The 23,406-nt window shown below is 38.0% G+C and overlaps 1 protein-coding gene across 14 annotated transcripts in view; it reads right to left on the reverse strand.

Moving 5' to 3' along the window:
* The window catches only part of MARK3 (microtubule affinity regulating kinase 3), an 87,888-nt gene that overhangs the window by 29,043 nt on the left and 35,439 nt on the right, over window positions 1–23,406 (reverse strand). For 12 of the 14 annotated variants that reach the window (XM_036882511.2, XM_036882507.2, XM_036882508.2 and 9 more), the window contains 9 exons: window positions 15,835–15,883; window positions 13,564–13,629; window positions 8,356–8,426; window positions 4,371–4,427; window positions 2,229–2,465; window positions 1,939–2,058; window positions 1,597–1,696; window positions 1,170–1,282; window positions 504–657 (listed from right to left, as the gene is read on the reverse strand). In XM_036882511.2, coding sequence (XP_036738406.2) covers window positions 504–657; window positions 1,170–1,282; window positions 1,597–1,696; window positions 1,939–2,058; window positions 2,229–2,465; window positions 4,371–4,427; window positions 8,356–8,426; window positions 13,564–13,629; window positions 15,835–15,883 — 967 coding nt within the window. The remainder of the gene's footprint in view (window positions 1–503; window positions 658–1,169; window positions 1,283–1,596; window positions 1,697–1,938; window positions 2,059–2,228; window positions 2,466–4,370; window positions 4,428–8,355; window positions 8,427–13,563; window positions 13,630–15,834; window positions 15,884–23,406) is intronic. The other 2 variants (XM_036882509.2, XM_036882518.2) reach the window with 1 other exon arrangement.

Here is a 23,406-nt window from a genome sequence, read left to right on the forward strand (position 1 = left end):
GCTACACTATCCAGTATGGTAGCCACTGGCCACATGTGGCTATACAAATTTAATTTAAAGTTGAAAATCATTTCCTTGGTTCCAGTGCTCAATAGCCACCACATGGCTAGAGACTACTTTATTGGACAGCACAGCTATAGAACATTTTCATAACTGCAGGAAGTTCTGTTAGTGCTGTGCTGGAAAGAATCTGATGCAGAGATGGGCAAGGGAGTGAACAGAGAACTAGAGACTGATGCAGTGGTCCAGAGGGTCGAATGGGAAGATTTCCAACCAGCTAGGCCTTACCAACAAAAGCACATCCAAAAAGTAGCAAGGAGAACAGAGCTTTAAGATATTCATGCCAGCACCTATAGAACTGCTATGGAGGAAACATGGAGAAGAGAAAGCAAGCCAATCTCCCACCCCAGTGGGCTCAAAGCAAAGGATGTTTCTCTGTGTTAGGAGGCTCATGTGTAAGGGGACGCTCTTGAGAGAACACACTGGAATGGTCCCAGACTCACCATGGTCACTATACCGCCTCTGCTTCTGGCTTGAAGAAATACTCCTTTGCACTTTGTGGTGAGGAGACTGGCCGGTACTGTTGTTGAGATCACTGCTTGGCCTCACCTTAGCGAGTGAAAGGTTGCTGCTAGAGCTGGAGTCACTAGCATCCAGCTAAGAACAAATGAGAAAAACAGAGCAAACCACAACACGAACCCAAATGATTTATCAGGAAACTAAAGTTCTGGCACACAAAATGCTCATGAGCAGCTCATTCAGAGAGAAGAACCACAATGTACAAAAACGACAACTCTCAACTCAGGCAAAAGTACTTTTCTGATGGCTGGAAAACCTCACAAAAGGATTGGTACTTATGACCATCTTTCAAGGTTTTTCCAAATCACTTTAAAGACTCCATTTTCTTCAATATTTAATATCACTTCTAAACTGTCATGACCTATAAGGTTAGCTTACAAAGCCAGGTTTGTGACAGTATATTCCACAAAGATTACTATCTTAAACTAGTAGCTCATAATGATCATAGGAATTAGATTTGTTACTTGCAGGTAAATTAAAAAATGATATACCAAATGTTACACATACTAAAAAAACAAAAACCAAGAAGGGTTTATATACACTGCTATTTTACAAAAAGGACATTTTAGCTTTTTCTGATTTACTCTTACCTCTGAAGATTTTCTCCCCAACAACAAATATGTAGCTGTGATTTCATCATATTTCATTTTGCTAAGAGATTCTTGAATTTCTTCTTGTGAGTATCCCATTCCCACCATAATATCTAAAAGAAGGGCATAATATAGTTTACATATTTAGTCTGGGTAAGAAATCACTGTGTTACAGAATAAAATAATTTCCTTTATATGACCCCAAATATCACAAATCTTATAACACAGATGGGCAGTTGGCTCATTTCTGAGTTACTGAGTGGTATTACAGGAATTGCAGGGTAAGTTCCTAAATATGATAAAACAGGTAAGTTGATTCATACAATTTACTTTTAACTTCCCATCATTCCTATTTTAGGAATACACATATGAGTCAAAAAGAAGTATGCTACTTTACACACACAGCATGCAGGCACAGAATAATTACCTATTCTTTTCTGGTCTGAGATGTCTAGTTCTGGTTCAACGAATGGTTTAAGTTCATCTTCCTCATGCCCTGCGTTGATCCACCTGTCCTTCATGATTTGCTGAAAGATGAACTGTTCATTAGCAGCATAAAATAAAACATTTTGATAACCACAATTTTTAGGAAAATTTCTTTTCAACATTTCATCTATTATAGCTCAAAGGGTAACTTAAAAAAGTTTTAATGTCTCAATTCCTGCTTAAGAAGCCCCAAGATAGTAGTATTCAATATGTCATAAAAATGAAGCAAAGTTCTAAAAATACTTAAAAAACTCTCCAAAGTTATCTCCATTTATGTGATTACCTCTAGAGTGCCTCGTTTTATTGGATTTAGCACCAGGAAACGTTTGAGAAGGTTTTCACAGTCTGTGGACATGTAGAAAGGGATTCTGTATTTCCCTCTTAATACTCTCTCTCTCAGTTCCTTTGGGGAGGTAGGAAGGGAAGAAAAAGTCAACTTTTAGGTTAAAAAAGAACCCCGAAAAACCCTGCTGAAACCCTCTATACTGATATCAGATTAAAATATTAATCCTCATCATTCTATAAAATCCTGTTTAGCTTTCTGAGGAATACAGATGCAGATGCTTTTTGTACCTTTAGGTTCTGCCCATCAAAGGGGAGAGACCCGCTGACCAGGGTGTAAAGAATGACACCGAGGCTCCACACGTCCACCTCTGGCCCGTCGTATTTCTTGCCCTGGAAGAGCTCTGGGGCTGCATATGGAGGACTGCCACAAAATGTATCCAGTTTACTGCCAACAGTAAATTCATTGCTAAAACCAAAGTCAGCTATTTTAATGTTCATATCAGCATCTAACAATAGATTTTCAGCCTAGAGGGAAGACATCAAGACAAAAATGAAATTTAACCAAAGTATAATCAGAACTGTGATAGAATTAGGCATTTCATAAAAACTTTTTATAATGATATAAGATGAATATATATCCTAGTGAATAAAATGAGAAAACATTTCCTAGGGAACAAAATAGGAGATAAATTAGAATTCCTAATTTTTTAACATTAACAAGCAGTAACAGACATGAGGTATAGATTGATTTTAGCACTAATTGTAAACAACAAATACCCACCCTCGAAAGAAAAACCTTTAAATTGCTTCTTCAATTAAGGATAAGGGGCTGTTAAAAAATGGATACTTGTTTTAAGTGGAGAGCCACAGTTTATAAAAACTGCTCAAAGCTGTATAATGGCTATTATTGAGGAGAGGAGACTCCTAAACCTCATTCGAGATACAGGTCATAGCTCATTTTTTCAACAAACATTTAACATGTGGCAATCGTGCAACTTGCATTATACTAGTATCTACAAGACAGACAGACTAGTGTCTACAAGGGTCCTGCCCTTGAGGAGCTCACAGTTTAGAAGCGGAGAGGCAGAAAAATAAGCAACTATACTCTCTTAAGTGCTGGGACAGCGGAGGTATGGGGAGTGGTGGGACTGGCACTGAAAGGTGGATGGTGTCCCGGGGGGTGGGAGGTTGAAATCAAATCCGCTTTCTGGAGGTTTAGTTGACAGCAGTGGGTGTGCTGATGAGAGGTTATTTCAGGCAGAATAAACAGCCCGAAAACCCAGAAGGAAAGAGAGAACATTTCACTCAAGACTGAAAGATAGCAAATGGAGAGAGATGCAGGAAGAGAGATAGCAGGGGACATGGCCATGGCTTAATCACAAAGGGCCAACCAAGTGACCTGTACTCAGGTGAAGTCTGGGTTTTCAACCCAAGGGCAATGAGAAGCCACTGAAGTGGCATTCAAGCAGGAAAACAATAATCTTATTTGTGTTTAAAAAAAGACTGTTCTGGTTGCAGGGGGAAGACAGGCATGGGATGGAGACAGATGCAGAAAGGGTGGGTGCAGAGAGGAAAAAGCAAGTCAAAAACAATTACCTGAGGAGGGAGGGTCAGTGAGTACCAAGAAAAAACACAGTCTAGACAATGTTGAAAGAAATATGGCTGTGTAGGTGAAGAGAGATCAGGGTGTATCCGGGAGGGAAGCTGGGGCAGAATGGTTTTGGTAAATGGTGGTACAGACTTGAGCACATTTTTGTAAACTCTGCTGGTAAGAAGCCAGTAGAGAGGGAGGGTGGATGAGGAAATGGAAACAGGAGACTGCAGACAGTGCAGCCCCTGGAGGGACATGGGACCCAGAACACTGGGACAGGGTCAGCAGAGCCTTTCCAGTCTTGTAACACGGGAAAATTCTGAGAGGTGAAGGGCTGGTATAGGTGCAGTGATGTTTGAAGCCCTGCTGGGAGACTGAGGGAGTTTCTGCCGGCTCTTCTACTTGCTCTGTGAAACGGGAAACCTTATCCTATGCCAAACTGAGTGCAGAGGTGGATTAACTGTGAAGCAGGTCTCAAATAGCTGCTGCTGTTAATAGCAGACAACTCTGACTAGAGAGAGAGAAAGAAAGTGTGCCAGGCCCCACTGAGGATGCTGTCCAGGTGAGAGCAGACATTTCTGGAGGACCCTGTCCGGTGATGTGATGATTTTTCTCCAATGACTGACTACAAGCTACCTTAATTGAAATGTAAATACTTCTAATAAATGTCATTTTTCTTTAGTGCTCTTTACTGTAACTTGATTAGAGGGATTCGATTATTATAGGATTTTTTTTTTTTTTTAGTAACAATCTAATCTATGTCTCATTTGTGTCAGGACTGCTGGGAGAACTGAACACATAAAAACAGAGCACACACGCATAAGGGCACTGTGACTCACCTTGAGGTCTCTGTGAACGATCCGCTTTTGATGGCAGTATTGGACTGCAGACACTATCTGGGTAGGAAAGATGCAAGGTTAACAGTCATCACTGGTGCAGACTCATAAATGAGATGAAAATGCTTCATTAATGTTTACACATGCAAAATATCACACATGATTGTCTGTGTGGATCTCTAAATACCATTTTCTTGGGCTCTGAACTTTTCAATTTGGAAATTCTGGGGTAAGGGCAAGAAGAGAAGGTGAGCAATGTTCTTCCTGTTCTCTCTAGTTTTAACTGGAAAGTCTCTTCTCGGGCCCTATCCCTTGACATTCTGGTATTTTTGTGTGGTGCCAGGGCCTGACAAAGCACCAGGCTCTGGAGGGTGCTGGCTGCCCCCAGCCCAGGATTGGATGGCTCTCGTGCAACCTTTCCATAAGCATGTAATCAACTCGAAACCAAACTGGCAGCTGTGGGTGATGTGTGGCTGGGTGTTCGTCCGGGTTGGCGCCCCCGTTAACCACCTCTCTCCCCGGTCAGCCTGCTCTTTACAGCACTCTTACTTTCAGCTGATGCAGGATTAAGGAAACACTAGTCACTTCACTTCTCTGAGGACCGGTTTCCTGTCCTTCAAAATGGAGAATGAGTGTAGTAATGTATATCAAGTATGAACTATGAGAACCACGATGTGCTCTATCAGTACAGATCCCTCCAACTCAGCAAATAATATCCTGCTTTAGTCACCTTTTGATTATTCCTGTGATCAGCAATGTTATTGAACGATATTTTGCTGAAATTTCACACATGCTAGTCATTCTTCAAAAAGTCTCTTTTTCTAATTATGAAAGCTTCATATGCTCATTATAGAAATTTTAGGAAATACAGAAGAGTATATACAAGCATATGCTTGTATTATCACTAAGTAGAGATAATGTCTCTTGTTATTTTGATACTATGCATGTGTATCATCAATTGTTAATTGTAAGCCACACACACCCTCCTACACTGGACATAAAAACTTAGAGAGGACTGTTCGATCAGTTGATATATTGGTTCAGAAAAAGCAGCAAGGAGAAGCTGGGCTGAGTTAGGGTGGGATGATGTCAAAATCAGGGCCTCACTCAGCAGTTCCTACTTTATAAAGTGAATATTCAAAGATCAGACCCACTCACAATCAAGTAAAGGTACAAAACCTAGAGCAGCTGTCACTTCGGATTATCACTTTTGCTGTTCTATTTTGTCAGCATGAAGACCAGGAAAGTGAAACGGCATGTTTTCCCCAAACAAAATAACAGGTTTACTGCCTAGGACATAGGTAAATAATGTCTAATCCAATTTATCTTATGTCTGCCTGATCTGATTTTCCCTGTTTTTTTATTTTCCCCCTCATACGGAGATTTCTCCTGAATGTTATTTTTCAAATTATGCTTTTGGATCAGATGTGACAATTATCTGTTCTTTATCAGATCAAAAAATTTATCCTTCTACCTCCAAACAGCTCAAAGCTAACCTAATGCCACAATAACTTGAAAATACATCAACTTTAGGTCGTTGCTTTTTTACATTCTCCTTCTAAACTAAAAGCAGTTATTTCTAAAAAAGGCTGACAGGCTGGTTAAAACATGAATGCAAGCCTCATGTACTTCCAGTCAAATATGGAAGAACAGAGGCAACAACATGACCAACCCACCAAGAAAGAGGTGAGGAAAGAGGATGCAGCCAGGAATGCATGCTTCCTCTGAAAAGGACAAGCGCTCAGCTGAAAACTGAATGCAGCAACAAGCAGTCACTAGGATGAGAGTGGGAAGGGGGCAGGAAAAAGAAAACCACCTTAGAGTACTCTGTGTGCAGAATACCTACTTTCCTTTGTCATTAATAAGAAAACTTTTTATTTAGTCAAAGTCATGGTGACACAAGTTTTTGGAAAGCATGGCAATTAGAAATGGAAGGAAGTGGACACACTAATATCCTGCTGATCCTTCCAGGTTTTAATGAGCTGTCTTAAGGAAGTTAAGTATTATGGCCAGGAGAAATGATTACATTAATTGTAAGCACCATCAATCAAGGCATTAATTGTAAATGCATATAAAAATGACCAACTAAATTACTCAAATAAAGCTTCAGAATTTCTGAAGGAAAATTTAAAATAAAAATATGAGTAATTTCCTCAAGATTTAGGTTAGTAAATGTCAAAGTCTCTCTGACAAGTCCATCCCACCACAGGATGGGTAGAGATGGAAGAGGAGAGGAATAGGGGTTCAAGCACTAATTGCTTCCTTGGAGAGGGTCCAGGCTCAAACCAGCTATTGCTGGTTGGCACTAGCCTTTTCCTCACAGTTAATAGACCATATCCACACAAACACGTGCAAGTCAGACAGACTCACCTGAGTGAGAAGGAATTTAATTTTTATGAGGCAAAAAAAATCTTGACTTTTAAGTGGTCAAATTATAAAAATCAACAGTAAGGAACAGGACCAAACAGACCTGTTTTGAAATAAAGAGAAACCTGAGTTTCCTTCCATGGACCACAGAATAAGATGGTACCAGAACTGGAAAGAACTTCAGAATTTACCAAGTAAACTTTCAATCTTTACAGCAAGAAAAACTGAGGGTCAGATAAATTAAATGATAGCCAAAAATTAGTTTCAATTTTGATACTTGATAGGTTTTAAAGCATCATTAGTATTTCTTAAGCTTTTAAGTTTAAGCAACAGCAAAAAAAACTTATAAATGATCCTTAACTGTAACCACTAAACTAAGAGGTAACTGTTAAATCTTAAAAATCACCTAAAACTGCCTTTCCAAATATTACGAACTCTTTAAAGACTCCTGTCTATACATCTGCCTTAACAACCTTGTATGTGTGTAAAACAAAAAATGTCAAAGTTCAGAGATAAATGAAGTTCTACTGCCATTTAAATACAGAATTTATTAACTAGGAAAGTACAGAATTAATTTGAAAGTAATGAAGTAACCAACCCACTCTTTCCTTTCATTTAAATTGGAGGAGGGATGGGGGCAGAATTATGGCTTGTAGGCTAAATCTGGCCTACCACTTGTATTTGTAAATAAAGTTTTGTTGGAACACAATCATGTGAGCGCATTCATTTACATACTGTCTACAGCTGCTTCTACGCTACAACAGCAGAATTAAAACAGTTGCAACACACTATATATGGCCCATGAAGCCTAAAATATTTATTATCTGGCAATTTACAGAAAGAGTTTGCTGATTGCTACTCTAAATAATAGGACATAATTAAGAATTTCAGTTTTGGAGTAAGAGGACCTGGGTCTGAATCAATGGCAGGTGGCTATTTGCCAGGCATAAAATTTTAGGCAAACTATTTAATCTTTCTGTGACTCAGTTTCCTTATCTTTAGCAAATGGACACACTAGTCCTTAACTTACAAGGCTGCCCCAAGAGTTACACTCATGGAGGTAAAGCACTGATCCTAATGTCTGGCAGGTAATGACCAATCAATAAATAGTAATCAGTATTAATAAAGACTGGAGAGTTAAGTCACATTTATTCTTAAAACCTGCTTAATAAAATGAGTGTCTCTGTAAAAAGCAGGGTAAAGGCAAAGGTTAAACCACTAATTAACAAAGTTTTGTTTGCTTTTGGTTTACGGAAGACAGAACTAATAATGCACTTTGGGATCCTGACACTCTTTGAGCTAAAAACTCAGAAACGACTGTGATTAATGCTATCGCAGATGATTGAAAAGCACTAGATTTTTAAGGCTCATCTGTCAAAACTGAACATTAAGAGACTAAAATCCTGTTTATTTCCAACCCTAAAAATGAAACCCATGGCTGTTTCTAGCACAATGCCTTAGGCATGAAAGGTACTTAATAAATTTTTGTTGAACTGAATGGTCAACTCCTACTCCATCCAATGGCCTTATAACCATTTATAGAGGCAAACACTTGTTTGCTTCTGGGTTTAAGTGAGATAGCTTTATTAAATTAATAAACTAAAGGTGCATTTATTCATACCTGTCTAAATTTAGCTCTTGCTTCTTTTTCCTTCATTCTTCCATGTGCAACCAAATAGTCAAACACTTCACCTACAATTGAGAGAAATAAAAGTAAGCAGTGGTCCTACTACTTCTAAGCATTAATGTTCCTATAAATTGAGGATGTTCCACACTTTTAGCAATGCTTTTATTTTTAAATTTAGATATGAAGACAAACAGAAATATGTGGAATATGAACTAAGCTAGCCTTAAGTTTAACTACAGGCAAAGTTCATCAATAAAATCTTTAAGTCAAAGCAAAGCCTTCACAGTAATTCTCATATGTTTACATTATACAAAACTTGTTTTAAAAGTTATGTTTTCAATATGCCTTAATAAAAACTTAGCAATGAAAACTTAAAGTTAAATGGATCATTTATTTGTGTTAAAAGAGGATGTCTTTACTGTAGGATTATGACAAAAAAGCATTTCCTGAATACATTCATTCAACAAATATTTATTGAGTGCCTACTAATTGCCAGCACTGTTCTAGGCTCTGGGGGAAATATAGCAGTGACCAAAGCAAAGACCCCTTCCCTATGGAGTTCACGTTCTAGTAGGGCAGAAGACAATCAACAAACACATGAATATGCAGTATGTCAGATAAGTATGTGGAGAAAAACTGGAGAAAGAAACAGGAAGTACATTTCCACATGCAAGCGTTTGCTGAGCACGGAGAGGGAGTGGACAACAGAGTCAGCTAGAAGAAAGGTTCTGGGCAGAGAGCAAAGAATGAGGAGGCCACATGGCTGGAAAAGTGTGAACAAGGGGATGGGAGATGGAGGATGAGCAGAAATGGGCAGGAACGGTGAGGCCATTAAGAATCCTGCAGGCTTTGGTAAGGACTCCTTTCAAAGGGAGAGGAAATGGATGGCCTCTTAAAAGGATCCCTCTGACTGCTAGAGGAAGAGGGCTGGGCCTGGGGAAGGGGCAGACATACCACTGGGGGCGGTGCAACAAGCAAGACAGGCATGAGGGTGGCTGGACCTGCAGTGGTGGTAATTGGGGCATGCAGGACACAGAGTGAAGGTAAAGTCCATAGAGTGTGTAGGCAGACACCTGGGAGGTGCTTCAGACAGTATTAGTTCCTCAGGGAAGAGAGGTAACACTTCAGGGAATCTTTTACTATTGACAACTGCTTATCAAGGAGGAATAAAGAAACATTACTGAAATCAACAGAAAAGAGTGGTGATTTAGCAAATTACATATAAAATGTGTTTGGGAAAGGCTCATGTCTCCTTCAGACAAATAAAGAATGTTTCCATCAGCTTAGTGACAACATTCAACTAAATATTTTATACTTAAAAAAGGTTTATTTTCAGAATATAAATATTTTTAAGAAAAAAGTCATTCTAAATTATCCATTAATCTCTCTGACCTTTAAACTTTTAGCCCTAACTCTTGAAAATTTTTAAAATAATGGATGGGCATAAATATTTCAAGTTATCACTTGACCATATAATAATCTTTTAAAAGGCATTACATATTGTTAATTTACACAATTCATTTAACTATGATGAATTATTAAGTTAAACATCAGCTCAGTAAAATGCCAGCATTTTCTAAACCTTTCTATTTGCAGAATAGTATACGATGTCAAAACACATGGTTAAAAAGTAAAAACAACTAAAGATGTGTCCATATCATATGGGAAAACAGTTCTGACTTTTCAAAAAGCTAATGGATTACATGATCATCTCCATAGATGCTGAAAAAGCATTTGACAAAACTCAACATCCATTCATGATAAAAACTCTCAACAAAATGGGTATAGAGGGCAAGTACCTCAACATAATAAAGGCCATATATGATAAACCCCCAGCCAACATCACACTGAACAGTGAGAAGCTGAAAGCTTTTCCTCTGAGATCAGGAACAAAACAGGGATGCCCACTCTCCCCACTGTTATTCAACATAGTACTGGAGGTCCTAGCCACGGCAATCAGACAAAACAAAGAAATACAAGGAATCCAGACTGGTAAAGAAGAAGTCAAACTGTTACTATTTGCAGATGACATGATACTGTACATAAAAAACCCTAAAGACTCCACTCCAAAACTACGAGAACTGATATCGGAATACAGCAAAGTTGCAGGATACAAAATTAACACACAGAAATCTGATGCCTTTCCTATACACTAACAATGAACTAACAGAAAGAGAAATCAGGAAAACAATTCCATTCACAATTGCATCAAAAAGAATAAAATACCCAGGAATAAACCTAACCAAGGAAGTGAAAGACCTATACCCTGAAAACTATCAGACACTCTTAAGAGAAATTAAAGAGGACACTAACAAATGGAAACTCATCCCATGCTCCTGGCTAGGAAGAATTAATATCATCAAAATGGCCATTCTGCCCAAAGAAATATACAAATTTGATGCAATCCCTATCAAATTACCAATAGCATTCTTCAATGAACTGGAACAAATAGTTCAAAAATTCATATGGAAACACCAAAGACCCCGAATAGCCAAAGCAATCCTGAGAAGGAAGAATAAAGTGGGGGTGGATATCGCTTCCCAACTTCAAGCTCTACTACAAAGCCACAGTAATCGACAATTTGGCACTGGCACAAGAACAGAGCTACAGACCAGTGGAACAGAAGAGAGACTCCAGACATTAACCCAAACATATATGGTCAATTAATATATGATAAAGGAGCCATGGACATACAATGGGGAAATGACAGTCTCTTCAACAGATGGAGCTGGCAAAACTGGACAGCTACATGTAAGAGAATGAAACTGGATCACTGTCTAACCCATACACAAAAGTAAATTCGAAATGGATCAAAGACCTGAATATAAGTCATGAAACCATAAAACTCTTAGAACAAAACATAGACAAAAATCTCTTGGACATAAACATGAGAGACTTCTTCATGAACATATCTCCCTGGGCAAGGGAAACGAGCAAAAATGAACAAGTGGGACTATATCAAGCTGGAAACCTTCTGTACAGCAAAGGACACCATCAATAGAACAAAAAGGCATCCTACAGTATGGGAGAATATATTCATAAATGACAGATCCGATAAAGGCTTGACATCCAAAATATACAAAGAGCTCACACACCTCAACAAACAAAAAGAAATAATCCAATTAGAAAATGGGCAGAGCTGAACAGACAGTTCTCCAAAGAAGAAATTCAGATGGCCAACAGACACATGAAAAGATGCTCCACATCGCTAATCATCAGAGAAATGCAAATTAAAACCACTATGAGATATCACCTCACACCAGTAAGGATCACCACCATCCAAAAGACAAACAGCAACAAATGTTGGCGAGGTTGTGGAGAAAGGGGAACCCTCCTACACTGCTGGTGGGAATGTAAACTAGTTCAACCATCGTGGAAAGCAGTATGGAGATTCCTCAAAATGCTCAAAATAGAAATACCATTTGACCCAGGAATTCCACTTCTAGGAATTTACCCTAAGAATGCAGGAGTCCAGTTTCAAAAAGACATATGCACCCCTATGTTTATTGCAGTACTGTTTACAATAGCCAAGAAATGGAAGCAACCTAAGTGTCCACCACTAGATGAATGGATAAAGAAGATGTGGTACATATACACAATGGAATGTTATTCAGCCATAAGAAGAAAACAAATCCTACCATTTGCAACAACATGGATGGAGCCAGAGGGTATTATGCTCAGTGAAACAAGCCAGGTGGAGAGAGACAAGTACCAAATGATTTCTCACTCATATGTGGAGTATAAGAACAAAGAAAAACTGAAGGAACAAAACAGCAGCACAATCACAGAACCCAAGAATGGACTAACAGTTACCAAAGGGAAAGGGACTGGGGAGGATGGGTGGGAAGGGAGGGATAAGGGGGAAAAAAAATGGGGGCATTACTATTAGCAGACATAATGTAGGGTGGGGGTTACACAGGGAGGGCTGTACAACACAGAGAAGACAAGTAGTGATTCTATAGCATCTTACTATGCTGATGGACAGTGACTGTAATGGAGTATGTGGGGGGGACTTGGTGATAAAGGAGTCTAGTAAACATAATGTTCCTCATGTAATTGAAGATCAATGATACCAAAATAAAAAAAAAAGTAAAAAAATAAAACTCTACTGTAACCAAAACGATTTATGTTATACTGCAGAATTAAACAGAATATGGCCCCAGTAGTTTATAATTTCATAAATTCAGTTCACTTCTTATTTGGTGAGTATCTTCCATGTGCCATGCATTGTGCTAGAGGTAGGGAACTTGCAAAGACCAAAAATAAAGCTTCTGCCCTCCAAAGAAAATGAAACAAACATATAGTCCCAAAACAACAAAGCTAGCCCAACCTCAACCCAACCTCAACCTTAAAATGAGAGTCTGTGAAAGGTAAATAGCTCTGTACACGCATTTCAGAAAAATGTCCACATTTGTACAACCTTGTAGGCAAATAATTACTAATCCTTAATCTTTACTTTAAGGAAAATATAACCATATACACTTATGTAACCACCATTTCTAGTCTTGGGAAAGATACACCAATGACCTTAATATATGGTAAAGTAAACCATCCTCACATGCTGTACACAGTTATTTCCAACAGGCTAATGCACTGACATATTTAATATCCAAGTACTTGGAATAAACAAAATGTGATAGATACACACACAGGAATATTACTCAGCCTTAAGAAGGAAGGACATTTTGACATATGCTACAATACAACCTTGAGCACACTATGCTAAGTGAAACAAAAGGACAAATACTGTATAATTCCACTCACACGAGGTCCCTAGAGGAGTCAAATTCACAGACAAAAAGCAAAGTGGTGGGTGCCAGGGGCTGGGGGAGGGAAGTTCCTGTTTAATGGAGACAAAGTTTCAGTTTGGGAAAATAAAGTTCTGAGATGAATGGTGGTAATCATTACACAACAGTGTGAATATACTTAATGCTACTGAACTGTAAACCTAAAATGGTAAATTCTATGTTATGAATATTTTCCAGTAGAAAATCCAAGGACAGTATTTGGATATTATCAATTAATAATGCTAATAGTGAAACACTTCACAGCAACCCAGAGAACTGCTAAGAGCATCTTTTCTTATTCTCTTCCTAGTGTATTATGACTCTGGACGTTAAATGAAACCTTAACAATTATCCATATGGGCAATGTGGTTATCTATTATAAAATAAGGAAAAACAATACATATAAATTTCTTACCTCCACTTGCATACTCCATGATTAGGTAGAGTGTTTTGTCAGTTTCAATGACTTCAAATAACTTCACTGGGAGAGGGGAGAGAAGAGAAAAAGAAACAAATGTCTGTTCACATAGTCAATGTACACATAAACTATAACTACAAAAAGGTAACTTCTTCCCTGTTAGGAATTTTAATAGCTGGCTCTCTTAAAAGTGCTTTTAGGGAATTGTAGTTGTATTACAATAATATAAAAGATTTTATGAGAGCACAAAATTCCATAAAAATACAGATTATTTCTGGGTGCTGAAATGATGTGACTTCAGTATGCACTCAGCGGCCTATCAAGTACCTGTCCTCCCGGCCTCTTCTCATTGTCCTATATTATATCTCTATTGACTAGCGGCCCTTCCAGAAGCTCATCCTTTTCTCCTTAGGAAAACTGTTTTTATTTCACATTCAACCTGCAGGAATTGCTCAGATCTACTCTACCCTGCGAGTTCCAGTCCATTCACTTGTCATTATATCTAATTCCAACTGAGACTTCTGTTGCTTGGGAAACATCACAATTCTCAGAGAACAAGGTGCCTTTGTTACTTTTTTGAAGGCAGAGATGGAAAAGAGAAGGAACTACACTGCAATTAGTTGAGAAGAACTTTTTTTAAAAGAAGTATTTTCAATGAGTCAATGTGACTTTGCTATAGCAGTCCTGTTACAGACCGCAATATTTCTATTATTACTAATTCATAAGCCATAACAAATCAATCAGAAACATGTACATTTTAAAATGAAACTGAAGTAAATTTCTGAGCTGTCAAATTACTATATTGCATATCCACTTTATTTTGATAATATGTATTTTAAATGTACCAAAAATGTGGTGGTGGGGTGCTAGTCTCTTACTATTGCAGGCTATTTTCTGATGTTGTCAGAGTATTAGACCAAACAGAGTGCCTAACATAGTATTTAATATAGGTTTGTTGAATTGAGAGATGAAATTCAAATTTTTAGAAGTTTAAATCTACTATCAAAGATATGTCATTTAGTAGTAAGCAGAGAGAGCTCTAGTCAGGGTACAACTTAAGTAACTAAAAAACAAAATAAATATGTTCAAGTTAGCTAATTCTAGGCAATAGTGATAAAGTGTTTGTTTGGTAAAAGGTTGAAATCTGAAACCCAGAGTTGGCTAGCTGACCCCAAAATTTTGAACTGAAAAGTGAAGAAAGGTTTTCTTCCCACTATTGTTATTTTCCTTTTCTCCAAACATGTACTTTGTTGATTCTAAGATAGACATTTTTTCACATTTTAAGTAGTATCACCAGTAACAGGATGATGGCTTGGTAGCATTTTTTTCTTAGCAGTACACAGAACAGCAATGATGGTGGCTTGGATTGGTTTAAATTGGGGACAAGCTTTTTTTCCCCTCCTTCCTGCGGTTCTGTTTTATTCTCCTAGTGCCTCAAGCATTTTTGATAGGCTATCATCCCTCCCTCTTCCTAGAACTGATTTTGATAGTAAACTGATAAAACTGGCTGTCTTGAGAGCTATTACACTCTTGAAATAATATTTTTAGATTGTAGGAGCTATCACTCTGTGGAAAAGCAATTACTTAAAAAGAACTCTATAGTGATATATGTGGGATTAAAAGTTTTCACTGATACAAGGTCAGTATTGAGTAATTTGCATAATTTTTCTTTTCCCTACAACTATGATGAGGGCAGGACCATGACCTTTCCTCATCTTTAAATCCACTTCATCACAACTAGCACGAAGCTATGCACATAGGTGACACCAAACAAATGTGTGCGGCAGAAAACAATTCCTATCAAAATTTCATTAGATAGAAAGTATCCTACATCTTTTAAAATATGATTCAATGTATAAGTCCTTTCTTAGAAACAGAGTCACAGCAAAAAGTGTTGTACCTTTGAAAATCTTCAGTCTGACTTATTATAATTCCCTTCTCCATCTATGAATTAATACAATTATGTTATTTTCTAATGTATAAAACAATCAGAAAATTATAATCTGATTACAGACGTTTCTACTGCATTAAAGCATTAAATTCTGCATTAAAGCATTAAATTCAAATGTTTACTATCTAAGCTTTTAACCTACCTTTAGTAACTGTAGAAACACAAATGATCAACAATTTATAAACATATTTTATTAAAAGTCTACCTGGGCTAGGAAGAGGGAAGGAATTTCCTGGCATGCCTAGAATATGTTTAGCTTTATGAAAGACTTTCAAGAATGCATTTAGCCCCAAAAGTATTTAAGAAAGCAGAAGTACCTATGTTTGGATGATTTAAAATCTTCATTATTCTTACTTCTCTGAAGAGCTAAAAAACAAACAGACAATCCCCCCAACATAGATTATTAGACATTTTACTCCACTGTTGCAATATAAATTAAAATTTTCTCTTAAGTAACTGACTCACTGAAAATCTTTAGTAGTCCACATCAAAAACTAACATGAAAGTCCAGGGTGACTAAGAAGTAGCTTTATAATGTATTAAATGCTTAAATTTTATCCTATGAAAAGTAGTTTGTAATTAAACTTAGTCTGATTCAGTATCTACCCAGGGGCTCTAATCCTGCAAATAAAACATGTATAGTCCAGTCAACTACATCATGATTGTATTAGATTGGTAATTCCAAGTAATTCCATGAGATTTTTAACAAAATCACTTTAGGAAATCCTCATTAGAGAAGGTAGGTAATTTAGCATGAACGCTGCGGTAGACTGTTTAATAAATGGCCCTAATGAGTCTTGCCTTACATGTTCACACTTTAGTACTGGCTGTGTGACTTGATTTGACCAATGGGACATTATCAAATCTGAAGCAAGCAGAGGATGAAATGCTTGAGCATCGGGGCTTGCTCTCCTGGAATGATGTTGCCATGATATGAAGAAGCCAGTCTAGCCTCTTTGAGGATGAAAAACTATGTACAGAAACCCACTGATACAGCAGGGTGCAGCTCCCAACAACTTGTCAGCTAAATGCTGCCACACAAGTGAACACAGGGAAGACCATAAAAAAAGACACAACACTCAGTCAAGACCAGCAAAGCTGCCCAGTCATCACACAGAATAAGGAGAAATATTAAATTGTTGCTGCATAAACATATGCTGTGAATTCAGAGGAGGGTCATAGCATTACCGCATGGGCTAACACAGAATTTTAGAGGCCATCTTATCCAACCCTCTTGCTGACAAGTAACCAGAAAAAGAGTGAGAGGAAAAGATCTTCCAATGTCCTGCTATCTTTCTCTGGGGAAATTTGGCAAGAACTAGGTCTCTGAACACCCAAAAAACAGTACAGCCTACAGGAGGCAGGGACTGGGAAGACCACTGGAAGAGGAGCAGCAGCTGGCTATGCATTTGTCCTTGTCTCACTGCATTTGTCCTTGTTCACCCCAACTAATCGACAACTGAATCAACAGCTGACAACCGAGAGCATGGAGAGATGGACATGGATGAATCTGACCTACAAACTGAGCTCAGAACTTAAAAACATGGAATCAGATGAATAGCATTCTTATCTAGAATACTGGATAAAGATCTCTAAAGGCAGGAGTTTTTATGTCCAATGCAAATACCTCCTGCTGCTGCAGTCATTCCCACAGTTTATGTTCTGGGATGAGAAGATAGCTACCCCGACAGCCACTCAGGCTTGAGTACTACTTCTTAGCTTTCCTGTCAAGCAACATAGAAATCCTATTTTCCAATACATTACAGTCAAATTTGTGGCTATAATTTGAACCTCCCAGTTATTTCCACAAGTGTTAAATTAGAGGAGCTCCAAGCTGGATACAATGCCAACCCAGCTGAGCACACCCCATCTAGAAGAAAACCCCAACCATGGCCACAGCAGCCTCTGCGCACCCCTCCAACCTCAGCTCAGCCGCCCCAATCCCTTTCAGCTGTTAACAACATACTAAGCTCTTTCATTCCTTCATCTTCCTTCCATACTGCCCTTCAAGTTTCAGGCAGACTCTCTGAAAACTTTATTTAAGTAGGTTTCCATTGTTTTACATCATAGTAATCTGTTCACTTCTTCCCTAGAATGTCTTTGAAGTTGTGATAACACATTTTTATGTACCTGTTCATGGTTGCCTCATCATCCACAGGGGGCACAGCTGTCTCCTTTCACTACCATATACTTGAATCCAATCCGCGCACACACCAGGGACTCGTGTGTTTGGTAAATGCCTGCGTGAAAGTACTAAGTACCAAGAAGTGTGGTTTAAGCCAGCCTCCTTAGCATTCCAATGATCACACTGCCTTTAAATCCAAGTAGCAGAACGCTTGTTACAGAGTTGTCACAGTTCTGCTGGCAACACAGCAGGTCAAAGGAAGGCAATCATTTTTAAATCCCTACTAGCAATGTAGTATTGAGACAAAGCAATCAGAGCCAAGAGCAGGAAAAGATGGAATTACAGAGATTCAAGGGAGACAGAGCTCACCTGTCAGGGGCACCAAGGCAGTAACTGGACTTACGCAGGACTTGAAAGACGTCTGGCTAATAATGGTTTGCATGTGCTCTGGACAGGTGAGCAAAAGACATGGAGGTGTACCCAATTAAGACTACTTACGGAAGACCAAGTGAACCATCTGGCAACACAGTGTGTTTTCACTGAAGTGTAGACTTCAGGCCATCTGCATCTGAACTATACAGGGAGAGGGGTGCTTATGTAAAATGCATGTCCCTAGCTTACCTGTCATTAGAACTGAAATGGGCCCTGAGAATCTTACTTTTTTACAAGCACCCCAGGTGTGGGGGTTTTAAAGTACCTCCACAAAATATGCCGAGAAACTGATGCTACTGGTTGTCCCAGTAGATTCCTAGAAAGCAAACAGGAGATCCAAAGGGCATACATACTTTTAAAATTTGTTAGTGCTGTATTACTCTCTAAAAATATTTTAATTTACACTACTGTCAACATGAGATTTCCCATTTCTCTACATTCTTGCTAACACTATGTATGTATCATTTCTTTGCAGATCTAACTGGTGAAAAAATGGTTCTTTTAGGATGTTGAACACTTCTACTTAAATACTGACCATCTGTCCTACTAGTTAACTGTCTTGCCAATGGGTTTCAGCCCTGGGCAAAGTCGCTATGGATTCAATGTGACCAAAGAAATTGAGAGCAAAATGTTCTTTGGGGTGAAAGGGTTTATTACCAGGCTTATTCTTCCGGAGGTAGGTTGAGCACTAGCGTCTCTGCCTCCACTCAGAGCACTGGGCCTAGCTCTCTAAACAGTGCAGTAATAGCTTATTGCCTATGGGTGTGGCAGTGGTAGCCTAGCAACAGGCCAGTTACATCATCAGGTGGTTTAAGTTCAGTGAGGATCCAAGCCATAGGAACCCCAACTTCCCCACAATAATCTTTTATTATTTTCTATTATGTTATACGTTCCTGTTTCTTAACAATTTGCAAGACCCTTTTTATAGCAATGAAATAAGACCTTTGCCAGAGCAATGTTGGTTACTTACCCAAATGTGCTCCTGCCCCTCACTTCGTTACTGACATTCCAGGAGCAATCCTTTCAATTTCTTAAGCTATTTCATTTATTGTTCACCTATGTATTTCAGAAAGCCAGAATACACTGCTTCCTCGATTTTTCATTTCAGACATTGTCTTATGGCTACATACTTTCTTTCTTAAGCTCTTTCAAACATACACTTGTGCTTCCCCTCTCTGTCCTCTTCACTAGGTTCTATCAGTTTTGGCTAAATAATATTTTTAATTTTTATTTATAAAGGTAGTACATATATAGCTATGAAAGTCACACTGCATAATTAACATGCCTCTCTTCACCCTCCATCCTTGCTCATAATGGTGAGCACTTCCAACTAAGGAGTTTGCTGCCTTGCTTCTAAACAGCATGCTTTTATTGCTGTTCACTGATTTTTTTTAAAAATTAAGATATTGTTGATATATACAATCTTATGCTCAGGTTTCACGTGAGCAACATTGTGGTTGCTACACTCCCCCCTATTATGAAGTCCCCAGCACATACCTTACAGTCACTGTGTTCACTGATTTTTTTTTTACCTTATTATTTTTTTTTGGTATCATTAATCTACAATTACATGAAGAACATTATGATTACTAGGCTCCCCCCTTCACCATGTCCCCCCACCACACCCCTTCACAGTCACTGTCCATCAGCATAGTAAGATGCTGTAAAATCACTACTTGTCTTCTCTGTGTTGCACAGCCCTCCCTGTGCCCCCACCACATTATACATGCTATTTGTTCACTGATTTTTTTAATCTTCTCCCTCATTACCTATTTCTTAGTATGGGCAGTGAAACTTTAGCCCTCTTACATTCTTGTGCCCCACCCCACATCCCTTTCCTCCTTCCTCTTTATCAGTTATCATAATTTGCCTAAGTTATTCAGTTTACATTGTGTAAACATTATTTGTAGCCACGATGAGAATGCATTTCTTTTTCTTTTTAAATGTTTTTGGTTTCCTTGGAGCTAATAACTAATTTTGTTATCTATGTATCTCTCACTTACTAATTCATCTTTAAACTTTGTGACAGAAGTGTCAATCTCCTCTCCTTAACTTCAAGTAGTTAAATAATCTTTTTTTTATTTTCCTTGTAGATATTCATATTCTGGAGGCCTCTGTCCTGTTCTCAAGGCCTGATGTGTTGGATTTCCTGTTCTGGATCCTATCTTTTTTCTTTCTTGATATTCTCTCATGAGGTGAAATACATCCCACCAATAGCTCTAAAAGAACGGTAAGTAAATGGTTAATTTTAAGATTGTACATACCCCAGAATAATTTATTCTCTTTTCACATTTGATTGACAGTTTGGCTGGGTAAAGAATTCTAGGTTAGAATCATTTTCTCTCAGAAAAACTTCCCTCTAGCCTTACTAAAATATAATGAACATATAATATTGTATAAGTTTAATGTGTACAATGTGATGATTTGATCCACATACTGTAAAATCCTTACCACAATAAGATTAGTTACATTGTGTAAATGATTAGTTTACATTGTGTAAATATTATTTATAGCCACGATGAGAATGCATTTCCATTCTTTTTCTTTTTTAATGTTTGTTAATGTAAAGTATGTTGACTTCACCTCCTATAGTTATCATTTTGTGGGGGCTTCTATGGAGAGAACATATAAGCTCTACTCTCAGGGCATCTTCCAAGTACACAATACCATACTGTGAACTATAATCACCATGCTGTACATAGATCCCTGGAACTTACGCATCTAATAACTGGAAGTTTGTACTCTTTGACCAACATCCCCCAACCCCTGGCAACCACCATCTACTGTTCTGCATCTATGAATCTGCTTTTTTAAGATTCCACATATAAATGATATACAGCACTTGTCTTTCTCCATCTAACTTATGTAACTCAGCATAACATCCTCAAGGTCCATCCATGTTGTCCAAATCACAGGATTTCCTTTTTTTCCCCTACAGCTGAATAATATTCATGAGTGTGTGTGCGCGCGCTATCTTCCTCCCCATTTTATTTATCCATTCACCTGCCGGTGGACACTTAGGCCGTTTCCATGTCTTGGCTGTTGCAAATAATGCTACGATGGACATGGGGAGGTCAGATTATTTCTTTGAGATACTGATTTCATTTCCTGTGTATATGTACCCAGAAATGTCATTGAAGGATCACATGGTAGCTCTATTGTTAATTTTTAGAGGAACCACCATACTGTTTTACAAACTGTAAACTGGCTGCACCAATTTACATTCTCACCAATAGTGCACAAGGGTTCCCATTTCTCCACATCCTTGCGAGCACTATTTTTTCTCTTTTTGATGATAATCATTCTGAGAGGTAGGAGGTAATAACTTATTGGGTTTTGATTTTGCATTTTCCTGATGATTATTAGCCATGTTAAGCACTTTTTCATGTACTTCTTAGCTATTTACAGTCTTCTTTGGAAAAACGTCTTATTTAGGTCCCTGTCCCATTTTTTTTTATTAAGGTATCATTGATATACACTCTTATGAAGGTTTCACAAGAAAAACAATGTGGTTATTACATTCACCCTTATTACTGAGTCCCCTGGAAACCCCATTGCAGTCACTGTCCATCAGGGTAGAAAGATGCCTGGGTCCCCATTTGTTTTATCTGAGCTATACTGTCTTCCCCGTGACCCCACACATACCACGTATTATTTACCAATCATGATACCCCACAATCCCCTACTCTCTCCCTCCCCACCTGCCCTCCCCCATCCTTCCCCTTTGGTAACCACTAGTCCCTTCTTGCAATCTGTGAGTCTGCTATTTTATTCCTTCAGTTTTGCTTCGATGTTATACTCCACAAATGAGGGAAATCATTTGGTATTTGTCTTTCTCTGCCTGACTTATTTCACTGAGCATAATACCCTCTAGCTCCATCCATGTTGTTGCAAATGGTAGATTTCTTTCTTTCTTATGGATGAATAGTATTCCATTGTGTATACGTACCACCTCTTCTTTATCCATTCACCTACTGATGGACACTTAGGTTGCCTCCCTATCACGGCTATTGTAAATAATGCTGCGATAAACATAGGGGTGCATATGTCTTTTTGAATCTGAGAAGTTTTCTTTGGGTAAATTCCTAGGAGTGGAATTCCCAGGTCAAATGGTATTTTTATTTCTATTTTTCTGAGGAACCTCCATACTGCTTTCCACAATGGTTGAACTAGTTTATATTCCCACCAGCAGTGTAGGAGGGTTCCCCTTTCTCCGCATCCTTGCCAGGATTTGTTGTTCCTAGTCTTTTCATGTTGTCCATCCTAACTGGCATGAGGTGATATCGCATTGTGATTTCAATTTGCATTTCCCTAATAATTAGTGATGTGGAGAATCTTTTCATGTGCCTGTTGGCCATCTGAATTTCTTCTTTGGAAAAGTGTCTGTTCAGATCCTCGCCCATTCCTTAATTGGGTTATTTGCTTTTGTGCATGTTGAGGCGTGTGAGTTCTTTATATTTTGGCTGTTAACCCCTTGTTGGATATGTCGTTTACAAATATATTCTCCCATACTGTAGGATGCCTTTTTGTTCTGCAGATGGTGTCCTTTGCCGTACAGAAGCTTTTTAGCTTGATGTAGTCCCATTTGTTTAATTTTTATTTGGTTTCCCTTCCCAAGGAGATGTGTTCAGGAAAAAATTCCTCATGTTTATATTCAAGAGATTTTTTTTTTTTTTGGTTTCAAATGTACAACACAGTGGTTCAGCCGTTACCCATATTATTAAATCCTCACCCCCACTAGTGCGGTTACTATCTGTCAACATAGAAAGATATTACAGAATCTACAATATACACCTTTAATTATTACAATAATATCATACCACTACATGTATGTTAAATGAATACATCAGCAGTATATTCCCAATTTTTCCCTCTGATCCTTTACATCATTTTTGTCATACATTTTATCTTTGCATATTTTATACTCCAGAATATATTGTCGCTACTTTTGTTTTAAAAGGTCATTTATACTTCAAAGCAATTAAAAAAAAGCTTTTATGTTTACTTTAATTTTTTCAATTTTTGGAACTTCTTGTTTCTTTCGTTTGATCTAGATTTCTGTCTGATATATTCCTTCTGCCTGAAGAACTTCCTTTAATGTGTTTTGTACTGTAGGTCTGCTAGCAATGTTTGGTTGAAAATTTTTCATTTTGCTTTTATTACTGTGGTATATTTTCCTCGCTTGGAATTCTAGGTTGGCAGGTTTTTCCTTTTACTACTTTAAGATGTCATTCCATTATTTTTTGGTTTGCATTGTTTCTGAAGAAAAGTCTTTTCTACTTAATCTGGCTTATTTTTCTACTGCTTTTAACATTTTATCTTTAATTTTCAG

The sequence above is a fragment of the Manis pentadactyla genome, chromosome 11, assembly GCF_030020395.1.
Source record: "Manis pentadactyla isolate mManPen7 chromosome 11, mManPen7.hap1, whole genome shotgun sequence".
In the NCBI taxonomy this organism is placed as follows: Eukaryota; Metazoa; Chordata; class Mammalia; order Pholidota; family Manidae; genus Manis; species Manis pentadactyla.